The sequence below is a fragment of the Papio anubis genome, chromosome 20, assembly GCF_008728515.1.
Source record: "Papio anubis isolate 15944 chromosome 20, Panubis1.0, whole genome shotgun sequence".
In the NCBI taxonomy this organism is placed as follows: domain Eukaryota; kingdom Metazoa; phylum Chordata; class Mammalia; order Primates; family Cercopithecidae; genus Papio; species Papio anubis.
In genome coordinates this window covers 16,356,397-16,381,771 of record NC_044995.1, presented here as the reverse complement: position 1 = coordinate 16,381,771, position 25,375 = coordinate 16,356,397, and the positions used below count along the sequence as shown (strand labels likewise).

Below are 25,375 nucleotides of genomic sequence, written 5' to 3'. Positions count from 1 at the left end.
TCTTATTTCCTCTTCTTCTCTCCTCCCTCTAGACCCCATACCACTCAGGGGAAGCCAAGTAAAAAGACCCAGAATTTTGCCTCTTAAAAGCTTAGAGGTCTTGAGGAAGTCACGGAACCTCTGCGGGACCCATTTTCCTCATTCTTCAACTGGAAAGGGAGTGTTTTTGTTATTATTGTTAATCATGGCGATGGTTGTTAATTTTTTCTTTTTTTTTTTTTTTGAGACGGAGTCTCGCCCTGTAGTCCAGGCTGGACTGCTGTGGCGCGATCTTGGCTCACTGCAACCTCTGCCTTCCGGGTTCAAGCGATTCTCCTACCTCAGCCTCCGGAGTAGCTGGGATTACAGGCGCACACCACCACGCCCGGCTAATTTTTTTTTTTTTTTTTTAATATTAGAGACGGGGTTTCACCATGCTGGCCAGGCTGGTCACGAACTCCTGGCCTCGTGATCCGCCCGCCTCGGCCTCCCAAAGTGCTGGGATTACAGGCGTGAGCCACCGCGCCCGGCCTGGTTGTTAGTTTTTAAAACTGCCTTTCATTCTTGCTTTGCCATTTATAGCTCCGTAGCCTTGCGCAAATGACTTCACTTCTCTATGAGTCATCTGTAAAATGGGGCTCTTTGTGAAGACTTAACGATACCACGTGTACAAAGCACTGAACACAACATGCACATTAAGCTCCCCGAAATTGAAACTCCTATAAAATAGGAATCGGGGACTCTCAAGAGCAGTTCTGACTTCAGCAGAGGAACCCAGAGCTGGTGGGGAAAGCAGACGTGGCTGTGACATCCCCAGAGGCACTAAACACATCCTCCCAGCCCCATCTTCCCCGCAGGGTCCCGCCACCGGCCCGACCCCTTACTTGGTCCAACCACCCGCCGACGCCCGCAGCCCGCGGTTTGGGGGCCGCCCCCTGCAGCGCCAGGTCCCCGCGCGGACTACAGTTCCCAGCGTGCATCTCGGCTCGGGGGTCCGAGGGACTGTCCTGCCTCAGGGACCGGGTCCAGGCTGCGTTCGCAGCTCTGGGCAGTCACCGTCATGCTTGCAGCTCCTATTTTTCGCGTTGCTAATCCCTTCCGTTGCAATGCACCCTATCCTGGCCCGCGGCCCCAGCAGGGTCTGTGAGGAGCGCTTCCCCCAGCCCTGGGCACCGGCTACGCCGCGTCCGAAGGAGGGGCCGAGGCCGGGCTCATCTCCCCGGGAGGACTCCCTCGGCCCCGTGGGGTGTCATGTCCAGTGCGGCCCCAGGCTGGCCGCGGGGCTCTGCGGCGGGGCGCTGAGGGCCGGGCCCCGAGGCCGCATGGCCGGAGACTACAACTCCCAGGCGGCACCGCGGCGGCGGCGCCCACACGTCACTCGGGCCCCGCCGGCTGCCCCGGGAAGCAGCACGGGCGGGGGCAGGGGCTGGGGCCGACCGGGAGGCCGGTGCCAAGGATGGGGGCCGCCCGACTGCCCCGCGCGTGAGGAGGCCGAGGGGCGCGCCACCCCGACCCGGGGCGGCCGCCCCAGGGGCCCCGCCACCCCCGCCCGGCCCGGCAGTCGTGGCCCGGGATGCGGAGCCGGGGGCCGCCGGTGGAGCTGCGCGGGGTGAGCGGCGCGGGGAACAGGGACTGCCTGCCGCCCTCGCCCTCGTCCCCCACCGGCGGACCCCGGTGGGCATTCGAGAGCCGCGCGGCCAGGCCCTCTTAGTCACCTGCCGTTTGGGAGGCACAGGTGAACCTGCCGCCCCACTCCCACCGCGCCCCGCCCGGACAGCCAAATCGGAAGGGTCGAGCCTGCCCTTTGAAAGGGGTTTTTTTCTTGCTCCTGCGGAGGGTGCCCCAGCCATGGCCCTCAGGAGCCCCCTAGACACCGCAGGGACTGCCCTCCATCCCAACCGCCGGGGCCCGCCCTCTGCATCCCGCGGGCAGCCTGTGTGAAGCGGCCTCCCGCAGCCCCCGGCCCCTCCCCCATGGAGGAGGAGGAGGGGGTGGCGGCCAAGGAGTGGGGCACGACCCCCGCGGGGCCCGTCTGGACCGCGGTGTTCGACTACGAGGCGGCGGGCGACGAGGAGCTGACCCTGCGGAGGGGCGATCGCGTCCAGGTGCTTTCCCAAGACTGTGCGGTGTCCGGCGATGAGGGCTGGTGGACCGGGCAGCTCCCCAGCGGCCGCGTGGGCGTCTTCCCCAGCAACTACGTGGCTCCCGGCGCTGGTGCTGCACCCGCGGGCCTCCAGCTGCCCCAGGAGATCCCCTTCCACGAGCTGCAGCTAGAGGAGATCATCGGTGTGGGGGGCTTTGGCAAGGTCTATCGGGCTCTGTGGCGTGGCGAGGAGGTGGCCGTCAAGGCCGCCCGGCTGGACCCTGAGAAGGACCCGGCAGTGACAGCGGAGCAGGTGTGCCAGGAAGCCCGGCTCTTTGGAGCCCTGCAGCACCCCAACATCATTGCCCTTAGGGGCGCCTGCCTCAACCCCCCACACCTCTGCCTAGTGATGGAGTATGCCCGGGGTGGCGCACTGAGCAGGGTGCTGGCAGGTCGCCGGGTGCCACCTCACGTGCTGGTCAACTGGGCTGTGCAGGTGGCCCGGGGCATGAACTACCTACACAATGGTGCCCCTGTGCCCATCATCCACCGGGACCTCAAGTCCATCAACAGTAAGTGGTGTCCTCTCCCCAAAATTCCTTCCACAGAACCTCTGGAGGCCAGGCCTAGGTGGTGGGAAACAGGGTGAGGGACACCAGATGACACTGTGCCTGGAGCGAAAAGGGGCAGCAGTATGATACCTTCAGGATGAAGGTGAGGTAGGCCTTGCCGGCCTTAAGGGAGAAAAAGGAGGCTCAGAAAGGTTGAAGGACTTAACTGCCTCCCAGGCTGCAGAGTCACAATCGCTCAATAAACATGTATCCATGAACACCTGTGTTCCTGTGTGAACAGGACAGATGCAGTGCCTGCCTTCAAGGTGCTCGCCATCCAGCCATGCTGCCAGAGTCCACCAGGCAGAGACAAAAAGAGGCTACCCCATCTGGAGTCAGTGTCTCTCAACCCCAGCACTATTGGCACTTGAGGCCGGATCATTGTTGTAGAGGCTGTCCTGTGAATTGTGAGTTGCTTAGCGGCATCTTCAGCCTCTTCCAACTAGATGCCATTAGCATTCCCTGCCCCCTATCCCCAGCTATGACAACCAAAAATGTCTCCAGGCATTGCAAATGTCCCCTGGGGGGCAGAATCACCCCCCAGTTGAGAACCATTTCCTGGAGTCTTCATAGGCCCAGCTGGCCAAGGCAAACTGGAAAAGATGAGGGAGGAATTAAATGGATGTGGCTTATATAAAAGCTTCCAGGCGGCCTGACAGGTTCTCCAAAGTTGATTGGTTGGTTGAATAAATAATGGAGCCAGGTAGAAGGGAACGTTCTACCGGACTCATTTCTAGATCAAGGAGCTTCATGTGGCGTCAGCAAGTATTAACTGAGCACCTATTAAGTAGGAGCCCAACTGGGACTAAGATAGCCATGGTTTCTGCCCTGAAGGTACTCACAGATTAGCAATTTCATTCATTCATTCCACAGATATTTCCAGAGTGCTGTGTGCCAGACCCTGTCCCAGGGATACAGCAAGAAAAAAATCTTACATTCCTGGCTCTCCCATTCTTGCTCTGCCCCATCTCACTCCCTTTCATTTCTTCATTTATTTGTTAATTCTTCCATTTGGTATTTACCAGGCCAGATCATGTGCTAAGCAGAGGCATCAGCAGTGGAGGAAGCCAGCGTGTCCCCGGCCCTCACATCACTCACACTTAAGCCCTGAAATGTGAGGGTGCCCCCTTTGCTCTCAACACCCACATCTCATCTCCTGATTTCTGTCATCTTGAAATTTACTTTAATCCATCCCACTATTTTTATGAATATATTGCTATTCCCTCACATATAGCAGTTGTAAGCCCCTAGAATGGAGGGACTGCATCTTCCTTGCCTCCCAAGCCTGACATTTGTGTATCAACAGAGAGCTTGGCTGGGTGCAGTGGCTCACGCCTGTAATCCCAGCACCTTGGGATGCCGAGGTGGGTGCATCATCTGAGGTCAGGAGTTTGAGACCAGCCTGACCAATATGGTGAAACCCCGTCTCTACTAAAAATACAAAAATTAGCTGGGTGTGGCGGCGTGCACCTGTAATCCCAGCTACTCAGAGGCTGAGACAGAAGAATCGCTTGAATCCAGGAGGTGGTGGTTGCAGTGAGCCGAGATCGCGCCATTGCACTCCAGCCTGGGCGACAGAGCAAGACTCCATCTCAAAAAAAAAAAGAGCTAATACATGACTACGATGTGCCAGGGCTGGTGCCATGTCTGGGGAACTGATGCTTATGCCCCAGCACCTCTGAAATGTTGGGTAAATGGAGGCAGGGCCACCCAGCATGTTCCTGTTGATGGCTGGGGCTTCTCGGTCCTTCCTCGCCCCTGCTGATTGACAGCACGCCCCACACCCCCAGGTTTTTGGTAGCCAATGTTATCTGGCCAAAGAGTCAGCGGGCCTCTTATGGCCAGGGCTTCCTCCTGGGTGATGGTTCTGCTCTGCGCCAGACACAGAGGACACAGTGCCTCCGCAGCACTGCTTCCCCACTCATCCTACCCTAAGGAGCTCCTCACCTGCCGTCATTCATTCATTGGTTCATTCCACCAGTAATTATTCAGCGCCTAGTCTGTACTAGGCACTGTCCTCAGCTCTGGGATTACAGAAGTGAACAAGGCAAGATTTCCCCCTCCCCCCATTATGGAATTTATATTCCGGTGAACAGGAAAAAATGATGAATAGATGGATACCAAAATTTCAGAGAGTATCAGGGGCTCTCGATGGACTAAGGCAAAGGCTGGAGCAGAGGGTTTCTTTACATTGGGCGGTCAGGGAAGGCAACATTTGAGCAGAGACCTGAACAAAGGGGACCCAGCCTTCCAAAGATCTGGGGAAGGGGAACAGTGGGGCGTATATCCTGAAGTGGGAGTGAGTGTGGCTCATTGGAGAATAGCAAGACCAGAACAGCAGGCATTGAGGCAGAGATGGGAGGAAGTAAGATCAGAAAGGCAGGCAGGAGCCAGATCACATAGGACCTTGGGGGCCATGGCGAGGACTTGGGGTATTTTATTTGATGTAGTGGAAGCCATTAGAGGATTTGAAGCAGGGAGTGACATGATCACATACAGATTTTGAAGGGGGACTGACTTAGGCCCATCCTGGGAAATACAGAAATAAAGCATAAAACCATGAGATGTTCCCTCTCTCACAGGGTTTCGACACAAACAGGAGAGGTGGGGACTTAAGAAGGGAAAGCTTCTGCAGAGGTGGAGTCACAGGCTAGGAATTTACAGGGTGGGGGCGTGCTTCCAGGAGGGGGTGGCATTGAAGCTGGACTTTTTTTTTTTTTTTTGAGACAGAGTCATCTCAGTCTATGATCCAGGCTGGAGTGCAGTAGCATGATCGCAGCTCACTGCACCTTCCACCTCCCGGGTTCAAGTGATTCTTCCACCTCAGCTTTCCAAGTAGCCAGGGCTACAGGCGTGCGCCACCACACCTGGCTAATTTTTGTATTTTTAATAGAGACAGGGGTCTCGCCATGTTGGCCAGGCTGGTCTCGAACTCCTGACCTCAGATGATCCACCTGCCTTGGCCTCCCAAAGTGCTGGGATTACAGGCATGAGCCACCGTGCCCAGTCTGAAGCTCGGCTTTAAAGGATGGGCAGGATTATCAATTGTGTGACCCTGGGTGATTTGCCAATCTCTGCCACCTTCAGTTCCTTCATCTGCCAAGTGGGCATGATAGTAGAACTACCTTAATTATTATGACTGGTAAGTAGCCAGGAATGGCAAAAGAGAAAGGTGGAGAAATTCAGAGCAATTATGGCAACATCACACACTAATAATAACAGGTAACACTTTTAAAGGCCCTATTGTTTCAGGCAATAAATGTTTACTGTAACGGTAGAAGGTAAATTCTGTTACCAGCCCCATTTAACAGAGGAGAAGTCCCGTTGTAAAGATTAAAGTAAACTGTACAAGGGTATGCAGCTAGGAAGAAGCAGAGCTGAGATTCAAACCCAGGCAGCACGCTGTATACGTTGGGGCCTCTGTGTGATGGAAGGTAGCAAAATATCCCAGCAGTTAAATTGGGCTCTGATGACAAAAGTAATTCAAGCCTTTGTCCTGCCATCTTCTAACCATGTGATCTCTTGGCCAAGTGACTTCTGAGCCTCTGTTGGCTAGTCAAGAAAAATGGGTTGTGGCTGGGTACAGTGGTTTACTCCTGTAATCCCAGCACTTTGGGAGGCCATGGCTGGAGGATTGCTTAAGCCCAGAAGTTTGAGGCTACAGCAAGCCATAATCGTACCACTGCACTCCAGTCTGAGTGACAGAAAAAGACCCTGTCTCTTTATTTTTTTTCATTGAGATGGAGTCTCGCTCTGTCATCCACGCTGGAGTGCAGTGGTGCGATCTTGGCTCACTGCAACCTCTACCTCCCAGGTTCAAGTGATCCTCTCACCAAAGCCTCCCAAGTAGCTGAGACTATAGGCACCTGCCACCATACCCAACTACTTTTTGTATTTTTAGTACAGTCAGGGTTTCACCATGTTGGCCAGGCTGGTCTCGGACTCCTGACCTCAAGTGATCTACCTGCCTTGGCCTCCCAAAGTGCTGGGATTACAGGTGTGAGCCGCTGCTCCTGGCCAACCCTGTCTCTTTTTTTTAAAAAAAAAAAAAAGAAGAGGGAGGTCGTTTGTGAGTCAATTCATATAGAGAGCTTAGCACAGTACAAACACTAGCCATGATCCTCATCACTGTTAGTGACAACCCTGGTAGAAAGTAAGCTGGAACCATCCAGTACGTTTAGGGAATACATCAGTCAGATTTTGTCACAATAATGCTGTGTAATAAGCTACCCCCAAAACTCGGCATCTTAAAACAACCATTGTTTATTACTGCTGGTGCATTTGTGGACCAGCTGGAGGGTAAACCGATGGAGGCTGGGCTCAGCTGGAGAGGCTTCGCTCCAAGTAGCTCTCATCTTCTTGGACAAGCAGGCTAGCTGAGGCATGTTGTCATGGTGATCAGACAAGTGCAAGAGGGCCCGCAGACATGCGAGGCCTCGGCTTGGAATTGGCACCCTGTCATTCTTAGCCAAAGCAAGTCATATGGATACGGCTGAGCCAGAGTCAAGGTGCTCTCTGCCCGTTTTTTTTTTTTCTTTTTTTTTTTTTTTTTTCCGAGACAGAGTCTCACTCTGTCACCCAGGCTGGAGTGCAGTGGCGTGATCTTGGCTCACTGCAACCTTCACCTCCCAGATTCAAGCGATTCTCATGCCTCAGCCTTCTGAGTAGCTGGGATTACAGGTGAGCACCATGATGCCCAGCTAATTTTTGTATTTTTAGTAGAGACGGGGTTTCACCATGTTGGCCGGGCTGGTCTCAAACTCCTGACCTCAAGTGATCCACCCACCTCAGCCTCCCAAAGTGCTGGGATTACAGGTGTGAGCCACCATGCCCGGCCATACTCTGCCTCTTTAGCAGAAAGAATGGCAAAGTCTCATGGCAAAGAGTGTGGACACGGGAAGGGGTAGAATTGGGACCCTGACTGCAGTGTGCCACAGGGGTGACAGACACAGTGGGGAAGCCACGTTCCTCCCTTCTGCCCACAGTTTGCAGTTCCTGCTTCCAGGATAACTGGGAACTCAAGGCCTGGATGACCAAGACCTTGGCTGTTGTTTCTTTTTTTTGAGACAAGGTCTCAATCTGTTGCCCAGGCTGGAGTGCAATGGCAAGACCATGGCTCACTGCAGCCTCAACCTCCCAGGCTCAAGTGATCCTCCCAACTCAGCCTCCCAAGTAGCTGGGACTATAGACACGCACCACCACAACCAGGTATTTTTAAAAATTTTTTGTAGAGATGGGGTCTTGCTATGTTGCACAGGCTGGTCTCGAACTCCTGGGCTCAAGTGACCTCCTTCAGCCTTGGCTGTTGGTTCTCGACCATTCATGGAGCTCCCCAAAGCCCAGGACAGAGTCAGGAGGGCAGAGGACACAAGAGGAGCTCCCTACTCCCTCATGGGAGCCTGGGACAGGGATTAGACCTGGGTGGAGGGGCTCATGGATGTTCCAGGCCAGGAAAGGAGCTGCCACAGAGTGGAGCAGCCTGAGGCAGTGAGAGGAGAGGCGTGTTTCTGACTGAGGCAGTGGGCCGGAACACTTGGGTCTGCAACACGGCAAGTCTGGGGTGACCCACCTTTCTTCCCACCCCACAGTCCTGATCCTGGAGGCCATCGAGAACCACAACCTCGCAGACACGGTGCTCAAGATCACAGACTTTGGCCTCGCCCGCGAGTGGCACAAGACCACCAAGATGAGCGCCGCGGGGACCTATGCCTGGATGGCTCCGGAGGTTATCCGTCTCTCCCTCTTCTCCAAAAGCAGTGATGTCTGGAGGTGCTGAAAGGCGCGGCCGGGATGACCTCTGCGGAGTGAGGGAGGGAGGAAGGGGTGAGGGCAGAGTGGGAGGGAGGGTCTCCTGCTGAAGCCAGGATCTCAGTCTGACAAAGGGGCCTGCTGGCAAGGTCAGGCCACCACCAGACAAGTGCCGGTTACCTGTTCAGCTAGCACAAATGGCAACTAGGGGGCACATTGGATTAGAATAAAAAATTCATAAGATCTAGAGACAAGGCCGGGTGCAGTGGCTCACACCTGTCATCCCAGCACTTTGGGTGGCCGAGGTGGGTGGATCACTTGAGGTCAGGAGTTTGAGACCAGCCTGGCCAACATGCTGAAACCCCGTCTCTACTAAAAATACTAAAATTACCTGGGCATGGTGGCGGGTGCCTGTAGTCCCAACTACTCGGGAGGCTGAGGCAGGAGAATCACTTGAACCCAGGATGCGGAGGTTGCAGTGAGCTGAGATCGTGCCATTGTACTCCAGCCTGCGTGACAGATCGAGACTGTGTCTCCAAAAACAGAAAAAATGTAAAGAGGCATAGAGACAGCATGTAGATGCCAGCACTGAAAGCCCCTCAGACACGAGCCCATGCACCGTCCCATCTGTTAGACGGGAAAATGATGAATTCACTCATTCATTCATTGATCCACCTGCACCGGGTTCTAGGGATATAGCAGCGAAGAAAAATAGACACAATCCCTGCCCTCAGGAATAGTAAGTAAATAAAGATACAAGAAGCTCTTTTTTATAAAGCTGTTTTTAAGAAAATTAAAATTTTTAAAGATAATTAAGTACACCAGAAAAAAGTGTTAGTAGGAAGCACGAGGAGGCTGAGAGGAAGGCGCTTTGAGGGCTGGAAGACTACTTTTGGGAACGCTTCTCTGAGCAATCTGAGAAATGATACTTCATCTGAGTTCCAAGTGGCAAAAAAGAACCAGCCACGAGAAGTTTGGGGGAAGAAGCTGCCCAGTCAGGGGGAGCAGGTACCCGAAAGGAGGTGCTGAGGTGAGCGTGGTGTGTTCCGGAAACAGCAACAAGGCCCACGTGGCTGCCACTGTGCAGGCAAGGCAGAGAGAGGTAGGAAATGATGTAGGAGAGGGAGCTGGAAGGCCCTGTGGGTGAGGGAGTGGCCTTCAGGTTTTATTCTAATGAAGTAGGAGGCCATGAGGAGCCACGTCTGAATGGCGTGGTAGCTCACACCTATAATCCCAGTATTTTGGGAGGCCAAGGTGGGAGGATCGCTTAAGGCCAGGAATTTGAGACCAGCCTGGTCAACATAGTGAGACCCCATCTGTATGAAAAAGAAATTTTTAAATTAATTTTTGTAAAAGGAAGTAAATAAAAGCTTCTTTGGAGGTTGGGCATGGTGGCTCACGCTGGTAACCCCAGCACTTTGGGAGGCCGAGGTGGGTGGATCACTTGACGCCAGGAGTTTGAGGCCAGCCTGGCCAATGTGGTGAAATCTTATCTCTACTAAAAATACAAAAATTCTGCCAGGCACAGTGGCTCACGTCTGTAATCCTGGCACTTTGGGAGGCCGAGCTGGGCGGTTCACTTGAGGCCAGGAGTTCAGGACTAGCCTGGCCAACATGGTGAAACCCCATCTCTACTAAAAATACAAAAATTAGCCAGGCGTGGTGGCGGGTGCCTGTAGTCCCAGCTACTCGGCAGGCTGAGGCAGGGAAATTGCCTGACTGCAGGAGGCAGAGGTTGAGATGGCACCACTGCACTCCAGCCTGGGCGACAGAGCACGACTCCATCTAAAAAAAAAAAAAATTAAAAACTAAAAGCTCCTTTGACTGTTAGGTAGAGACGGCCAATGATGGGACTGTTGCTGTCACCAGTGAGAGTTGATGGTGGCCGTGGAGACTTTCAACCTAGGACCTTCTGCTTGGTTGGAGCCAGACCTGGGTCTCCCCATTTACTGTTCCCGTCAATTCCCAGCTGAGGCTCCAGATTGTCCGAGCAGCAACTTAATGGGTATGGGACAGAGACAGGAAGTCTCCAGCTCAGCCTAGAGCAGAGCAGCCCTTTGGGAGAATTTCCAACTGGCTGTACGTCAGGCATTCATTTGTGTTACCTTTTTTTTTCTCTCTTTTCTTTTTTTTTTTTTTTTTTTTTGGGACAGAGTCTCGCTCTGCCACCCAGGCTGGAGTGCAATGGCACAATCTCGGCTCACTGCAACCTCCTCCTCCTCCCAGATTCAAGTGATTCTCGTGCCTCAGCCTCCCAAGTAGCTGAGATTATAGGCATGCATCGGCCGATTTTTTATATTTTTAGTGGAGACAGGGTTTCACCATGTTGGCTAGGCTGGTCTTGAACTCTGACCTCAGGTGATCTGCTCGCCTTGGCCTCCCAGAGTACTGGGATTACAGGCATGAGCTACCATGCCTGGCTGGTCAGGCTAAATCTTTCTGGCATGGTCCTGTCCTGTACTTACCAGGATGCAGGATATCCACACCTCTCAGCCACAAACTTCAGTAACACTCCCAGTCATTATAACAATCAAAATACCCCCATAGGTTTCCAGGGACATGGGAAAGAGGGGAGGATCATGCTCCCCTCCAGTTATAAACCACTGTTTTTTCCCCCACCTTGTGTGGTCTCCATTCTCAAGTTTACTTCATGATCCAAAATGACTGCTTGAGCTCCAGCAGATTCCCACATCTCTTTTTTTTTTTGAGATGGAGTCTTGTTCTGTCGCCCAGGCCAGAGTGCAGTGGCGTGATCTCGGCTCACTGCAACCTCTGCCTCCTGGGTTCAAGCAGTTCTCCTGCCTCAGCCTCCCAAGTAGCTTGGACTACAGGCGCGTGGCACCATGCCCGGCTAATTTTTGTTATTTTATTTTGTTTTTTTTAGTAGAGATGGGTTTCACCATATTGGCCAGGATGGTCTTGATCTCTTGATCTCGTGATCTGCCCACCTGGGCCTCCTAAAGTGCTGGGTTTACAGGCATGAGCCACTGTGCCCGGCTTTTTTTTTTTTTTTTCCAAACAGGGTCTTGCTCTATCACCCAGGCTGGAGTACAGTGATGACATCACAAATCATTGCGGCCTCAACCTCCTGGGCTCAAGTGATCCTCCCACCTCAGCCTCTCTAGTAGCTGGGACTACAGGCATGCCACCGTGCCAGGCTAACTTTTTGCAGAGATGAGGTCTCACTTTGTTTCCTAGGCTGGTCTTGATCTCTTGGGCTCAAGAGGTTCTCTTGCCTTGGCCTCCCAAAGTGTTGAGATTACAAGCATGAGCCACTGTGCCTAGCTCCAGACTCCAGCCTTTTTTTTTTTTTTAAGTTCTGGGATACATGTGCAGAACGTGCAGGGTTTGTTACATAGGTGTACGTGTGCCATGGCGGTTCGCTGCACCCATCAACCCATCATCTAGGTTTTAAGCCCCGTGTGCATTAGGTATTTGTCCTAATGCTCTCCCTCCCCTTCCCCCTACACCCCAGGGTCCAGCTTTTATGTCTACATTCCAACCATAGGAAGGGGAAAAGAGAAAAAGGACAGCCTTTCTTTCTTTTTTTTTTTTGAGACTGAGTCTTGCTCTGTTGCCCAGGCTGGAGTGCAGTGGCACGATCTCAGCTCACTGCAAGCTCTGCCTCCCAGGTTCACACCATTCTCCTGCCTCAGCCTCCCAAGTAGCTGGGACTATAGGCGCCCACCACCATGCCCAGCTTTTTTTTTTTTTTTTTTTTTGAGACAGAGTCTCACTCTGTCACCAGGCTGGAGTACAGTGGCGTGATCTCAGCTCACTGCAAGCTCCGCCCCCTGGGGTTCAAGCAATTCTCCTGCCTCAGCTTCCTGAGTAGCTGGGACTACAGGCATGCGCAACCACACCCAGCTAATTTTTGTATTTTTAGTAGAGATGGGGTTTTACCATGTTAGCCAGGATGGTCTCGATCTCCTGACCTTGTGATCCACCTGCCTTGGCCTCCCAAAGTGCTGGGATTACAGGCATGAGCCACCGCGCCCGGCCAGGCACCCCTTCCTTTTAAGGACACTTCCTGGAAGCTAGTTGCCTACTACACTCCCTCCTACATCCCATGCACCAGAACTGTGGTCATGTGGACATGCTTAGCTGCAAAAAATGAATGGAAAATTCATGCAGGCAGCATGTGGCCAGCTCAGTTCACCAGCACTGTCACTGAAGAATGGGAGGCTGCCAGCTGCATGGGGGCAGTGATTGTGTCTATCTCTTCCCAGTGTCTAGAATGGTGCTTGGCACACAGTAGGCACTTAATAAGTATACGTTGAATGGGCCGGGCACAGTGGCTCATGCCTGTAATCCCAGCACTTTGGGAGGCTGAGGCGGGTGGATCACCTGAGGTCAGGAGTTGGAGACCAGCCTGGCCAACATGGCGAAACCCCATCTCTACTAAAAATACAAAAATTAGCTGGGGTGGTGGTGCGCACCTGTAATCCCAGCTACTTGGGAGACTGAAGCACAAGAATCACTTGAACCTGAGAGGCGGCGGTTGCAGGGAGCCAAGATCATGCCACTGCACTCCAGCCTGGGCCATAGAGACTTTGTCTGAAAAAATATATATATATATGTTGAATGAATGCATGAGTGGATAGTGGGGGAGACCAGGGATCTACTCCAGAATAAACACCACACAGAATGGCCATCAGGATCTGGGAGGATGTCGAGTTTGCAGGGGAAGATAGCCTCGTAGGGACCACAGCACAGTGACGCACGCCCTGGTACCATGGAGCCACTGAGGGCACTGTCAGGGCAGCAGGCAGACCTGAGTCCAGGTGTGGCTCCACCACTCACTAGCTGTGTGACCTCGGGCAAGCCCCTTACCTCTCTGAGCCTGTACCTGCTCATCAGATAAAGCAGGGGTCATACCAAATCCTTCTGCCTTACAGGGCTGTTGTGAGGATTACCGAGTGCCTAGCACAGTGCCTGGCCTGCAGTAAGCACTTTATAAATGTTAAATAATGTTAGCTGGTTTTTAGAGGTAAGTGCTGAGTGTTTTGGGGAAACATAGAGGAGGGGCCCAGCTTTGGAGGCTATGGAATCAAGGAAGGCTTCTTGGCGGGGTGGGGGGCAACCTGAGTTGAGACTCGAGGGACAAATAGTTACACAAGGGAAGAGTGTTCTCCACAAAGGAAACAGTATGTGTGAAGGCCAGAGGTTAGAAAGAACAGGGCCTGTTCAGTATTTAGTGTGGCTGCAAGATGAAGTTGGGGTTAGAATGGGCTGAGAGTGTTTGGAGGTGAGGCCGCAGGGGTCATCAAAGGCCAGGGCCGAGCAGGATGGATTTGGGCAGGGTGCAGTGGCTCATGCCTATAATCCCAGCACTTTGGGAAGCCGAGGCAGGAGGATCACTTGAGCCCAGGAGTTTGAGACCAGCCTGGGCAACATAGTGAGACCTCCATCTCTACAAAAATAAAAATGAGAAGGACGGATTTGCCCAGTAGGAACACGGGACCTGAAGATTTTCAGGTAAGGAAGAGGGAAGAGAAGCCGAGCAAAGGATAGACATCAGAGAGCCAAGCGCACCCCATCTATTGGAGAACAAGGCCACAGAGGTCAAAGCAAGTTCTTGTGACCTCATTGGCCAGGAGTGGGTGTTGGGGTGAGGGCGGCCCTGCATGGGACCAAGGGCAGGGCTGGGTATAGGTGAGGATTGGGGTGGGCTGTGATATCACTCCTCCCTCTCCCCTGCCTGCAGCTTCGGGGTGCTGCTGTGGGAGCTGCTGACTGGGGAGGTTCCCTACCGTGAGATCGACGCCTTGGCCGTGGCGTATGGCGTGGCTATGAATAAGCTGACGCTGCCCATTCCCTCCACGTGCCCCGAGCCCTTTGCCCGCCTCCTGGAGGGTGAGCCAGGGGCCCTGTGGCGAGGGTAGGCTCAGCTTGAAGTGGCAGGGACCTGTGGGCCCAGACCTCACCCCTTCACACCCATCCATACCAGTGGGCCTGGGAGTGAGGGAGAAGGGACTAGAACTCACTGGACTCTAAACAGTCTCCCCATGGTTGGCTCCATTCCCCATGCCCCAACCCTTGTTCAGGCCAGGCCCAGAGCTCTCCAGGACCACCTGTTAGGACTCCTTGGCCCTGGGATTCCACTGTGATCCTGACTGCACCACCAGCTTCTCCTCGGGGTGCAGGTCCCGGGGTTTCTCTCCCAGCATTTCACTGAGTGGAATTGGCCAGGAGCTTGGCTTTGAATCCCTTCCTCTCAGCTCCATAGCAGCTGTTTGTCTGCTGTCCCCAGAAATTCTGCCTTCCTCTGAGCAGGCTGAGTTCCCAGAACGTGACCACTGACACCTCCACCCCCGACCACTGTCCTTCCTCCTCCCACCCCAGAATGCTGGGACCCAGACCCCCATGGGCGGCCAGATTTCGGCAGCATCTTGAAGCGGCTTGAAGTCATCGAACAGTCAGCCCTGTTCCAGATGCCACTGGAGTCCTTCCACTCACTGCAGGAAGACTGGAAGTTGGAGATTCAGCACATGTTTGATGACCTTCGGACCAAGGAGAAGGTGAAGGCAGGGGGCAAGGTGGGAAAGATGGAGCAAGACCCCTGAGTTCTGATGCCTTGGGCTGCTCAGAGACCCCTCCCCTGAACCCCAGCCTTTGGGTCCATGCAGGGTTAAGGGAGCCTTTTTTGCATATTAAGAAAAGACAGCCTCCTGTTGGTGGATTAATAAGAAAAAGGCACCCTGTACTGAAGTACTTACAGGTGACACTGCATGATGTCTGGGGTTGGCTTTAAAATACTACAGCAGAAACGAAGAGAGGGCCAGAGGAGAGAAGGACGGGGATACAAGATTCGCAAAGCATAGGTAATTGTTGAAGTTGGGTGATGGGTACAGGGGGGTGCACTGTTCTCTGCTTTTGTGGATATCTGAAGTTTCCTAAATTGAAGAGTTAAGAAAGAAAAGCACCCCTTTCTTTGGGCTAACACAGTTCCCTGCCCTGGCACCCAGCTTGGATAGCAAAGCATGAGTCGGATGGTGAACCCAATATGCCCCACAGCAAGGTACCCTTGAGTGAGGCACCAACCAGACCCAGCAGCCCTGGGTCCCTCCCCAGGAAGCGGAACAGCTAAGCCCCTCCCCCAGCCACCGCCTCTCCTCCCCAGGAGCTTCGGAGCCGTGAGGAGGAGCTGCTGCGGGCGGCGCAGGAGCAGCGCTTCCAGGAGGAGCAGCTGCGGCGGCGGGAGCAGGAGCTGGCAGAACGCGAGATGGACATCGTGGAAAGGGAGCTGCACCTGCTCATGTGCCAACTGAGCCAGGAGAAGCCCCGGGTCCGCAAGCGCAAGGGCAACTTCAAGCGCAGCCGCCTGCTCAAGCTGCGGGAAGGCGGCAGCCACATCAGCCTGCCCTCCGGTACCCACCCGTGTCCCCAGAGCGCCCCCCAGAGGCTGCTGGGAGCAGCCCTGACCTAGGATTTATGTCTTCCTTTTCTTTTTCAACTTGTTTTTATTGCTAAATATCTCACACATAGTCAGTGATCAGCCCAGTGCAGTGGCGAGCACCGGCAGTCCCAGCCTACTCGGGAGGCCAAGGTGGGAGGATCACTTGAGGCCAGGAGTTTGAGACCAGCCTGGGCAACATAGACCCCATATTTACCAAAAAAAAAAAAAAAGTTTTTTAATTAGCTGGGCATGTTGGCGTGCAATTATAGTCTGAGCTACTGGGGAGGCTGAGGTGGGAGGATCACTTGAGTCCAGGAGTTCGAGGCTGCACTGAGCTGTAATTGCACCACTGCACTTCAGTCTGGGCAGCAGAGCAAGACCCTATCTCTAAGGGAAAAAAAAAAGAAAAAAAGAAAATGACCAAAAACCTGTACAGCTAAGTGAGTTACTCTAGTCACCCCCATGAAAGCAAAGAGAACCTCACAGCCATCCCAAGTGCTTTCCACCTGCCCTCTCCAAACACAACCTCACACCACACTCTGAGAGGAACATCTGTCTTGATACTTAGGACAGTCACTTCTGAAATTTCTTTTCCATTTTAGCGCTCTTTAAAAATATCTTTTAATCTGTCCAGGAGCAGTGGCTCACGCCTGTAATCCCAGCACTTTGGGAGGCCAAAGTGGGTGGATCACTTGAGGCCAGGAGTTCTAGAGCAGCCTGGTCAATATGGTGAAATCCCACCTCTACTAAAAATACAAAATTAGCTGGGCATGGTGGCGCAGGTGCCTCTAATCCCAGTTATTTGGGAGGCTGAGGCACAAGCATCGCTTGAACCTGGAAAGCAGAGGTTGCAGTGAGCTGAGATTGTGTCACTGCACTCCAGCCTGGGCGACAGAGCGAGACGCTGTCACAAAATATGTAATTAAGATATACATATATGTGCTGATATTTGATTATTTTTGACCTACAAAAACAGAAGTTTACATGGATCAACCTAATAACTGGATCTCAAGACTTAATCAGATTCAGATTCAGGTTTGATTTTATTTTCCCCCACACTGCTTCCCAGGTAATGCATTCAGGAGGGAAGCACGTAGTGTCTGGTTGTCTCTCTCTGTGATGTTACAAGCCAGAAAGCAGTGTCTTAAGCAGCAGTGGCCAGTGGAAATATAATGCAAGCCACGCGTATAATTTTAAATTTTCTAGTAAGCTACACATAAAAGCAAAAATAAATAAGAGATGTCAATTTTAATATTTGTTATTGGGCCAGGTGTGGTGGCTCACGCCTGTAATCCCAGCACTTTGGGAGGCTGAGGCGGGCAGATCGCCTGAGGTCAGGAGTTTGAGACCAGCCTGACCAACATGGAGAAATCCCGTCTCTACTAAAACTACAAAATTAGCCGGGCGTGGTGGCACACGCCTGTAATCCCAGCTACTCAGGAGGCTGAGGAAGGAGAATCGCTTGAACGTGGGAGGCAGAGGTTGCAGTGAGCCGAGATCATGCCATTGCACTCCAGCCTGGGCAACAAGCGTGAAATTGCATCTCAAAAAATATATGTATTTTTTATTTAGCCCAATATATCCATGCAATCAATACAAAATAATTGTGAGATATTTTACCTTCTTTTTTCACACTACATTTTTGAAATCCAGATGTATTTTATATTTATAGCACATCTAAATTTGGACAACATTTTCATTAAAATTTTTTTTTTTCTGAGATGGAGTCTTGCTATACTACCCAGGGTGGTCTTGAACTCCCGGGCTTACGCAGCCCTCCCAAAGTGCTGGGATTACAGGTGTGAGCTACTGTACCTGACCTATCAAAAATATTTGATCTGTATTTAGATTTCATAAAAGTTAGAGTTGAAAAAGTACATACACATACCCAAGTTGTTCCAAAGATGAGTTTCCAATAATCAAATGGAGTACCTATTTTTAAAATTTAAACTTAAATTACTGTAATTACAATAAAATAAAGAGTTGGCTGGGCATGGTGGCTCAGACCTGTAATCCCAGCACTTTGGGAGGCGGATGCTGGAGGATTTTTTGAGGCCAAGAGTTCAAGACCAGCCTGGGCACCACAGTGAGAATTCATCTTTTATATAGATATACAGTTTAAAAATTAGATAAATAAAGGTTAAACTCCAATTCCTCCATTGCACAAGCCACATTCCAAGTGCTCAGTTGCTGCACGTAGCTGCTGGCCGCCATATTGGACACTGAGGCCTAGGTCCTTGGTCCACTAGAGCTCTTGTGCTTGTGCTTATTAAACCACAGTTCCATTGCTGAGCCTCACCGCAACTTGCTGATTCAGGGAGGGCCCAAGAATTTGCGTTGCCAAGAAATTTTCAGCTGACAGTGATGCTACTGTTCTGGGGTCCACACTGTGAGAACCGCTGCATTAAGGAATGAAACATGGCAGTGTGGCCGGGCGCGGTGGCTCAAGCCTGTAATCCCAGCACTTTGGGAGGCCGAGACGGGCGGATCACAAGGTCAGGAGATCGAGACCATCCTGGCTAACATGGTGAAACCCCGTCTCTACTAAAAATACAAAAAACTAGCCGGGCGAGGTGGCGGGCGCCTGTAGTCCCAGCTACTCGGGAGGCTGAGGCAGGAGAATGGCGTGAACCCGGGAGGCGGAGCTTGCAGTGAGCTGAGATCCGGCCACTGCACTCCAGTCTGGGCAACAGAGCAAGACTCTGTCTCCAAAAAAAAAAAAACATGGCAGTGTTCCCATTCTAGAATTCCTTCTCTGCTTCTACAGAGGAAACTTCCCTTTGGTAATCCCTGGAACCATTTGCTTAGGAAAGCTTCTCTTTCTTTCTGCAGGCTTTGAGCATAAGATCACAGTCCAGGCCTCTCCAACCCTGGATAAGCGGAAAGGATCGGATGGGGCCAGCCCCCCTGCAAGCCCCAGCATCATCCCCCGGCTGAGGGCCATTCGCCGTGAGTATCTCCCAAGGCCCTGACCAGTCAGTCAGTCAGTGAACAAACATTTTTGCACACGATGTTTATACCTGGCACCAAGCCAGAGTTACAGCAAGAAAGAAGACAAGCCAAGGTCCTTTTCCTCATTCTTATCATGGGAAACAGACAGTAAACAAATAAGTCTGTAAGCAGGATAATTTTTTTTTCGAGACAGAGTCTTGCTCTGTCTCCCAGGCTGGAGTGCAGTGGTGTAATCTCGGCTCACTGCAACCTCTGCCTCCTGGGTTCCAGCGATTCTCCTGCCACAGCCTCCCGAGTAGCTATGGTTACAGTCGCACACGACCACACCTGCCTAATTTTTTGTATTTTTAATAGAGATGGGGGTTTGAGCATGTTGGCCAGGCCAGTATCGAACTCTTAACCTCAAGTGATCCACTCACCTCAGCCTCGCAAAGTGCTGGGATTACAGGCATGAGCCGCCGCGCCCGGGCGCAGGATAATTTCTAGTAGTGATAAATTATTTAAAGGAGCTCAGAGGAGACGTATTAGTCACAGTTCTTCAGAGAAACAGAATCAACAGCATATGTTTAGAAATATAGAAAGAGGGCCGGGCGCGGTGGCTCACGCCTGTAATCCCAGCACTTTGGGAGGCTGAGGCGGGCGGATCACGAGGTCAGGAGATCGAGGCCATCCTGGCTAACACGGTGAAACCCCGTCTCTACTAAAAATACAAAAAATTAGCCGGGCGTGGTGGTGCGCGCCTGTAGTCCCAGCTACTTGGAGACTGAGGCAGGAGAATGGCGTGAACCTGGGAGGCGGAGCTTGCAGTGACCCAAGATCGCGCCACTGCACTCCAGCCTGGGCGACAAAGCGAGACTCCGTCTCAAAAAAAAGAAAAAGAAATATAGAAAGAGATGTATTGGCTGGGCACGGTGACTCATACCTGTAATCCCAGCACTTTGGGAGGATGAAATGGGAGGATTGCTTGAGCCTAGGAGTTCGATGCCAGCCTGGGCAAAAAAGCGAGACCCCATTTCTACTTAAAAACAAAAACAAAAGAAATAGATGTATTATGAGGGATTGGCCCATGCAATTATGGAGGCTGGGAAGTCCTGCAATCTGATGTAGTTCCAAATCAAGTCCAAAGACCTGGCCAAGCACAGTGGCTCACGCCTGTAATCCCAACACTTTGGGAGGCCAAGGCAGGCAGATCACCTGAGGTCAAGAGTTCAAGACCAGCCTGGCCAACATAGTGAAACCCAGTCTCTACTAAAAATGCAAAAATTAGCCAGGCATGGTGGCGCGTGCCTGTAATCTCAGCTACTCGGGAGACTGAGGCAGGAGAATCACTTGAACCTGGGTGGCGGAGGTTGCAGTGAGCCGAGATCATGCCACTGCACTCCAAACTGGGCAACACAGTGAGACTCAGTCTCAAAAAAAAAAAAAAAATTGTCCAAAGACCTGAGAACCTGAGTACCAATGTCCGATGTCTCAGGGCAGGAAAAGATGGATATCCACGCTCATGCAGAGAGCAAACTCACCCTTCCTCCGCCTCCCTAGACAAAAAGCTAACTCTCGGCCGGGCGCGGTGGCTCACGCCTGTAATCCCAGCTCTCAGGGAGGCAGAGGCGGGAGGATAGCTTGAGCCCAGGAGTTCGAGACCTGCCTGGGTAATATAGCGAGACCCCGTTCTCCACAAAAAGGAAAAAAAAAAAAAAAAAAAAAAAAAAAGACAAAAAGCTAACTCTCTTTTTGTTCTATCTGGACCCTCAGCGGATTGGACGGTGCCCACCCACATTGGTGAGGACGATCTCTCTTGACTCAGTCCACTGATTCAAATGCTAATCTTCCAGAAACACCCTCACAGAAATCATGCTTAACCAGCTACCTAGGCATCCTTTAGCCCAGTCAAGTTGATACATAAAATTACCCATCACAGAAGGGTTGCTATTTTACATCTGGAAGCCCCATGGGAGGAGGTGAGGTTTGAGCAGGAACCTTTGTTCTAAGGATTGAGACAGGCTGAGACCTCAGGGCACCATGCCCCTGGTGGAGGATTGAGACAGGCTGAGACCTCAGGGAACTATGCCCCAGGCGGAGGATTGAGACAGGCTGAGACCTCAGGGCACCATGCCCCAGGCGGAGGATTGAGACAGGCTGAGACCTCAGGGCACCATGCCCCTGGCGGAGGGAGCAGCAAAGGCAAAAGCTGGAGGTAGAAGCAGCGTGGGTTGCTTGTTAGCCCGCTTGGCTGGAGCAGAGTGAATGGGAGGAGGACATAGGTTTTGTGGTCAGGGAGTTCTCAGGGCTCAGATCAGGCAGCGCCCTGAGGGCAGGATAAGAGTCTGGATTTTCTTTTCTTTCCTTTTCTTTTAATTTTCATTTGACACCTTTGGTATGGATTCTTTTTGTTTTTAATTTTTGTTTATAGTTCTGGGGTACATGTGCAGGATGTGCAGGTTTGTTACACAGGTAAACGTGTGCCGCGGTGATTTGCTGCACCTATCAACCCATCACCTAGGTAGTAAGCCCATGCATTAGCTATTTTTCCTAATATTGTCCCTCCTCCCACCCCACCCCCCGACAGGCCCCAGTGTCTGTTGTTCCCGTCCCTGTGTGCCTGTGATCTATTTGTTCAGCTCTCACTTATAAGTGAGAACATGCAGTGTTTGACTTTCTCTTCCTGCGTTGGTTTGCTGAGGGTAACGGCTTCCAGCTCCATCCACGTCCCTGCAAAGGACATGATCTCGTTCCTTTTTATGGCTGCATAGTATTCCATGGTGAGACAGGCTCTCGCTCTCTCTCCGAGGCTGGAGTGCAACGGCGCGATCTCAACTCAATGCAACCTCCGCCTCTGGGTTCAAACGATTCTCCCGCCTCAGCCTCCCAAGTAGCTGGGACTACAGGCCTGCACCACCATGCCTGGCTAATTTTTGTATTTTTAGTAGAGATGGGATTTTCACCATGTTGGCCAGGGTGGTCTCCAACTCCTGACCTCAAGTGATTCTTCTGCCTTGGCCTCCCAAAGTGCTGGGATTCCAGGCGAGAGCCACCACACCTAGCCTGGTATGGATTTTCTTTTAACTGCCCTGGGGCAGCCCCCAGAGCCATGTGAGGAAGGCACTGAGGGAATCAAGTTGACCTTTTTCCCTCTGGCTGCTGTAAGAAATAAAGATGGAGAGAGCAGTGAGATGATGGAGGCCAGGCCAGGGTGGGGGACTTGGAAGGGACAGATGTCCACAGTCGGGGCTATATGGCAGAGACACAGTCATCAGAGTTTCCTGATGGGCTGAAGGGTGAAAGGCTAACTCCCGAGTTCCAGCCCCTCATTCACCCCAGCACTGTCCCCACCCACAGACCCCCTGCCCTCTGTCTGGGCACCTGCTTTGTACCAGGCCCAGGAGGTCAGTCCTGCAGGGGACACAGAGACAAATACCCATACCATGGCAGCAAACTGGCACCAGATAGGTCCAGAGCATCGCAGGGACAGAGATGAAGGCAGCTGACCCCCAGGAAACTAACTACCCAGAGCTAGAGACCGGAAGTGCAGGCAGCCGGCCGGAATGAATGGGGAAGGGTTAGGCTGTGAAGAGCAGGGGAGGCTGGAGGAGTTGGCAGGGAACCGCTCATGGCCTTCAGTGCCAGGCAGAGGAGCTGGAACTTTGTCCTGACAGCAGTAGGGAGCTACGGAGGAATTTATAGCAGGGAGGGTCACGACTGGAGTTCAAAAGAGCCCTTGGACTCCCAGGCGGAGGGTGGGGCTGAGCCGGGGGCTCTGGAGGCTGGGAGTCCAGTGGGGACAGACCCTCCACCCAGTAATCAAGTGGCTTCTCTGGACCTAGTGACTCCTGTGGACTGTGGTGGCAGCAGCAGTGGCAGCAGCAGTGGAGGAAGTGGGACATGGAGCCGCGGTGGGCCCCCAAAGAAGGAAGAACTGGTCGGGGGCAAGAAGAAGGGCCGAACGTGGGGGCCCAGCTCCACCCTGCAGAAGGAGCGGGTGGGAGGAGAGGAGAGGTGAGGTGTGGCGTGGCGGTGCCCACCCTGTGCCCAAGCCCCAGCTCCCAGGCTCCAGGCCACAGGACTGAGGTCTCCGACTCTCCCTGGGCCCCACAGGCTGAAGGGGCTGGGGGAAGGAAGCAAACAGTGGTCATCGAGTGCCCCCAACCTGGGCAAGTCCCCCAAACACACACCCATCGCCCCTGGCTTCGCCAGCCTCAATGAGATGGGTAAGAGCCTGGGTGCTTGTAAGGGGGTGGGGGTTCCCTGGCCAAAGGGGTGAGCCTCCTGGGGCTGAGGGAGGAAACCAGATTTCACTGGGCCAGTGGGTGGGAGGCCTCCCTGGAAAGGGAGATGGTAGCCCCTGGGGCGTGCGGGGTCATTTCCAGGGGCAGGGACCACCCTTCTCTGAGGCTTCTCAGGGAGACAGATTCAAGAACATGCTCGTGGGCCTTGGTCTTGCTGTTGGAGGGGTCATCGGGGGTCGTCCCTTGCCACAAGTCCCCGTGGGGCCCTGGTCAGCCCTGCAGCCCAGTGATGGCCCTCTCCGGTTGCAGAGGAGTTCGCGGAGGCGGAGGACGGAGGCAGCAGCGTGCCCCCTTCCCCCTACTCGACCCCGTCCTACCTCTCGGTGCCACTGCCCGCCGAGCCCTCCCCGGGGGCGCGGGCGCCGTGGGAGCCGACGCCGACCGCGCCCCCCGCCCGGTGGGGACACGGTGCCCGGCGGCGCTGCGACCTGGCGCTGCTAGGCTGTGCCACGCTGCTGGGGGCTGTGGGCCTGGGCGCCGACGTGGCCGAGGCGCGTGCGGCTGACGGCGAGGAGCAGCGGCGCTGGCTCGACGGCCTCTTCTTTCCCCGCGCCGGCCGCTTCCCACGGGGCCTCAGCCCTCCCGCGCGTCCCCACGGCCGCCGCGACGACGTGGGCCCCGGCCTGGGCCTGGCGCCCTCGGCCACCCTCGTGTCGCTGTCGTCCGTGTCTGACTGCAACTCCACGCGTTCACTACTGCGCTCTGACAGCGATGAGGCCGCGCCGGCCGCGCCCTCCCCACCACCCTCCCCGCCCGCGCCCACACCCTCGCCCAGCGCCAACCCCCTGGTGGACCTGGAGCTGGAGAGCTTCAAGAAGGACCCCCGCCAGTCGCTCACGCCCACCCACGTCACGGCTGCATGCGCCGTGAGCCGCGGGCACCGGCGGACGCCATCGGACGGGGCGCTGGGGCAGCGGGGGCCTCCCGAGCCCGCGGGCCATGGCCCTGGTGAGTGAGGTGCCCCACACCCAGGCCGCAGAAAACCTCTTCTTTCCTCCTCTGCCAGGGTCGCAAGTGCAGCCCAGCCACGACCCCTCAGGCAGCCAATCCTCCTGCTTCTTGTGGAAGAAGGAGGGTCTGTGTCCCTTTACCCCTCACTCCTGGAGGCATTGGGGATCTCCAGGGGACTGAGACACAGGTGGCAAACTGATGCCTACAAGGCCAGACAGGTGCCTTTAGCAGTGGTGACCAGCATGGCTATTGCCAATTCTTACACAGCCTAGACACTGTTCTCCTCCATCTGTTAACTGGGTGGGAGATGCGGCCATGGCAGTGTTATTAAGTACCCACGTCAGGCACTGTGCTGCTTGTTGTAAGTTATTATTTTATTTGCTCCTCACCCGTGCAGTGAGGCTCCATTTTTATCCCCCTTCAGAGATAAGTCATGCCTGAGGTCTGTGCGTGAGCTTAGCTCAATGCAGGAGAGTCGGGAAAACCAGGGCTTTGGCCCCAGCGGCTGCTGCTAAGCAGCAGCTCCAGAAGGTTGAGGAACATGCCAGGGTCCACCCAGAGGAGCAAGCAGCTGGGAGTGGTCCCAGCCTAGGTCAAGGTCCCAGGACTGCCACAGTGCAGATGGAAATTGGATGCAGCAAGATCCATGGATTTGTCGAGAGAAACCAGAACTCATGCTTTTCATGTAAAAGCTCTGGGCTTTTCTTAATGCCACCCTCTGCCCCACCCCACTCACCGCCTCTGAACCTCTTTTACCAGGCCCTCGTGACCTTCTGGACTTCCCCCGCCTGCCCGACCCCCAGGCCCTGTTTCCAGCCCGCCGCCGGCCCCCCGATTTCCCAGGCCGCCCCACCACCCTGACCTTTGCCCCGAGACCTCGGCCGGCTGCCAGTCGCCCCCGCTTGGACCCCTGGAAACTGGTCTCCTTCGGCCGGACACTCACCATCTCGCCTCCCAGCAGGCCAGACACTCCGGAGAGCCCTGGGCCCCCCAGCATGCAGCCTACGCTGCTGGACATGGACATGGAGGGGCAGAACCAGGACAGCACAGTGCCCCTGTGTGGGGCCCACGGCTCCCACTAAGGCCTGCCCACCACCGCCCGCCTGGGCAGCCATGAATGTAGCGCCCCAGGCCCCGCCCCAGCCCGCCATGCCACAAGGCGGGGGAGGCCCTGGGCAGGATGTTCACTCTATTTATTGGGGAAGGAGGGAGGGGGGAACACTTAACTTATTCCTTTGTACCCCAGGGGGTGGAGCCCTGTGCCCGCCCTGCACTGGGGAGAGGGTGGGCAGGGATACTCAGGGACAGGGCATCATGGGGGATTTGGCACAAAATGGAGCATTAAAGGTAACCCCTGCCCCCTACCGTA

The 25,375-nt window shown here is 53.9% G+C and overlaps 1 protein-coding gene across 1 annotated transcript; it reads left to right on the top strand.

Annotated features, from left to right (window-relative positions):
* The first annotated feature begins 1,185 nt into the window (after nucleotides 1-1,185).
* Nucleotides 1,186-25,375, top strand: MAP3K10 (mitogen-activated protein kinase kinase kinase 10). Its single transcript, XM_021931104.2, has 10 exons — nucleotides 1,186-2,634; nucleotides 8,262-8,442; nucleotides 14,129-14,277; nucleotides 14,767-14,942; nucleotides 15,545-15,791; nucleotides 18,653-18,769; nucleotides 22,594-22,765; nucleotides 22,865-22,977; nucleotides 23,305-24,003; nucleotides 24,766-25,375. The coding sequence occupies exons 1-10, from the start codon at nucleotides 1,953-1,955 to the stop codon at nucleotides 25,086-25,088; spliced, it is 2,859 nt and encodes a 952-aa protein (XP_021786796.2). The 5' UTR covers nucleotides 1,186-1,952; the 3' UTR covers nucleotides 25,089-25,375.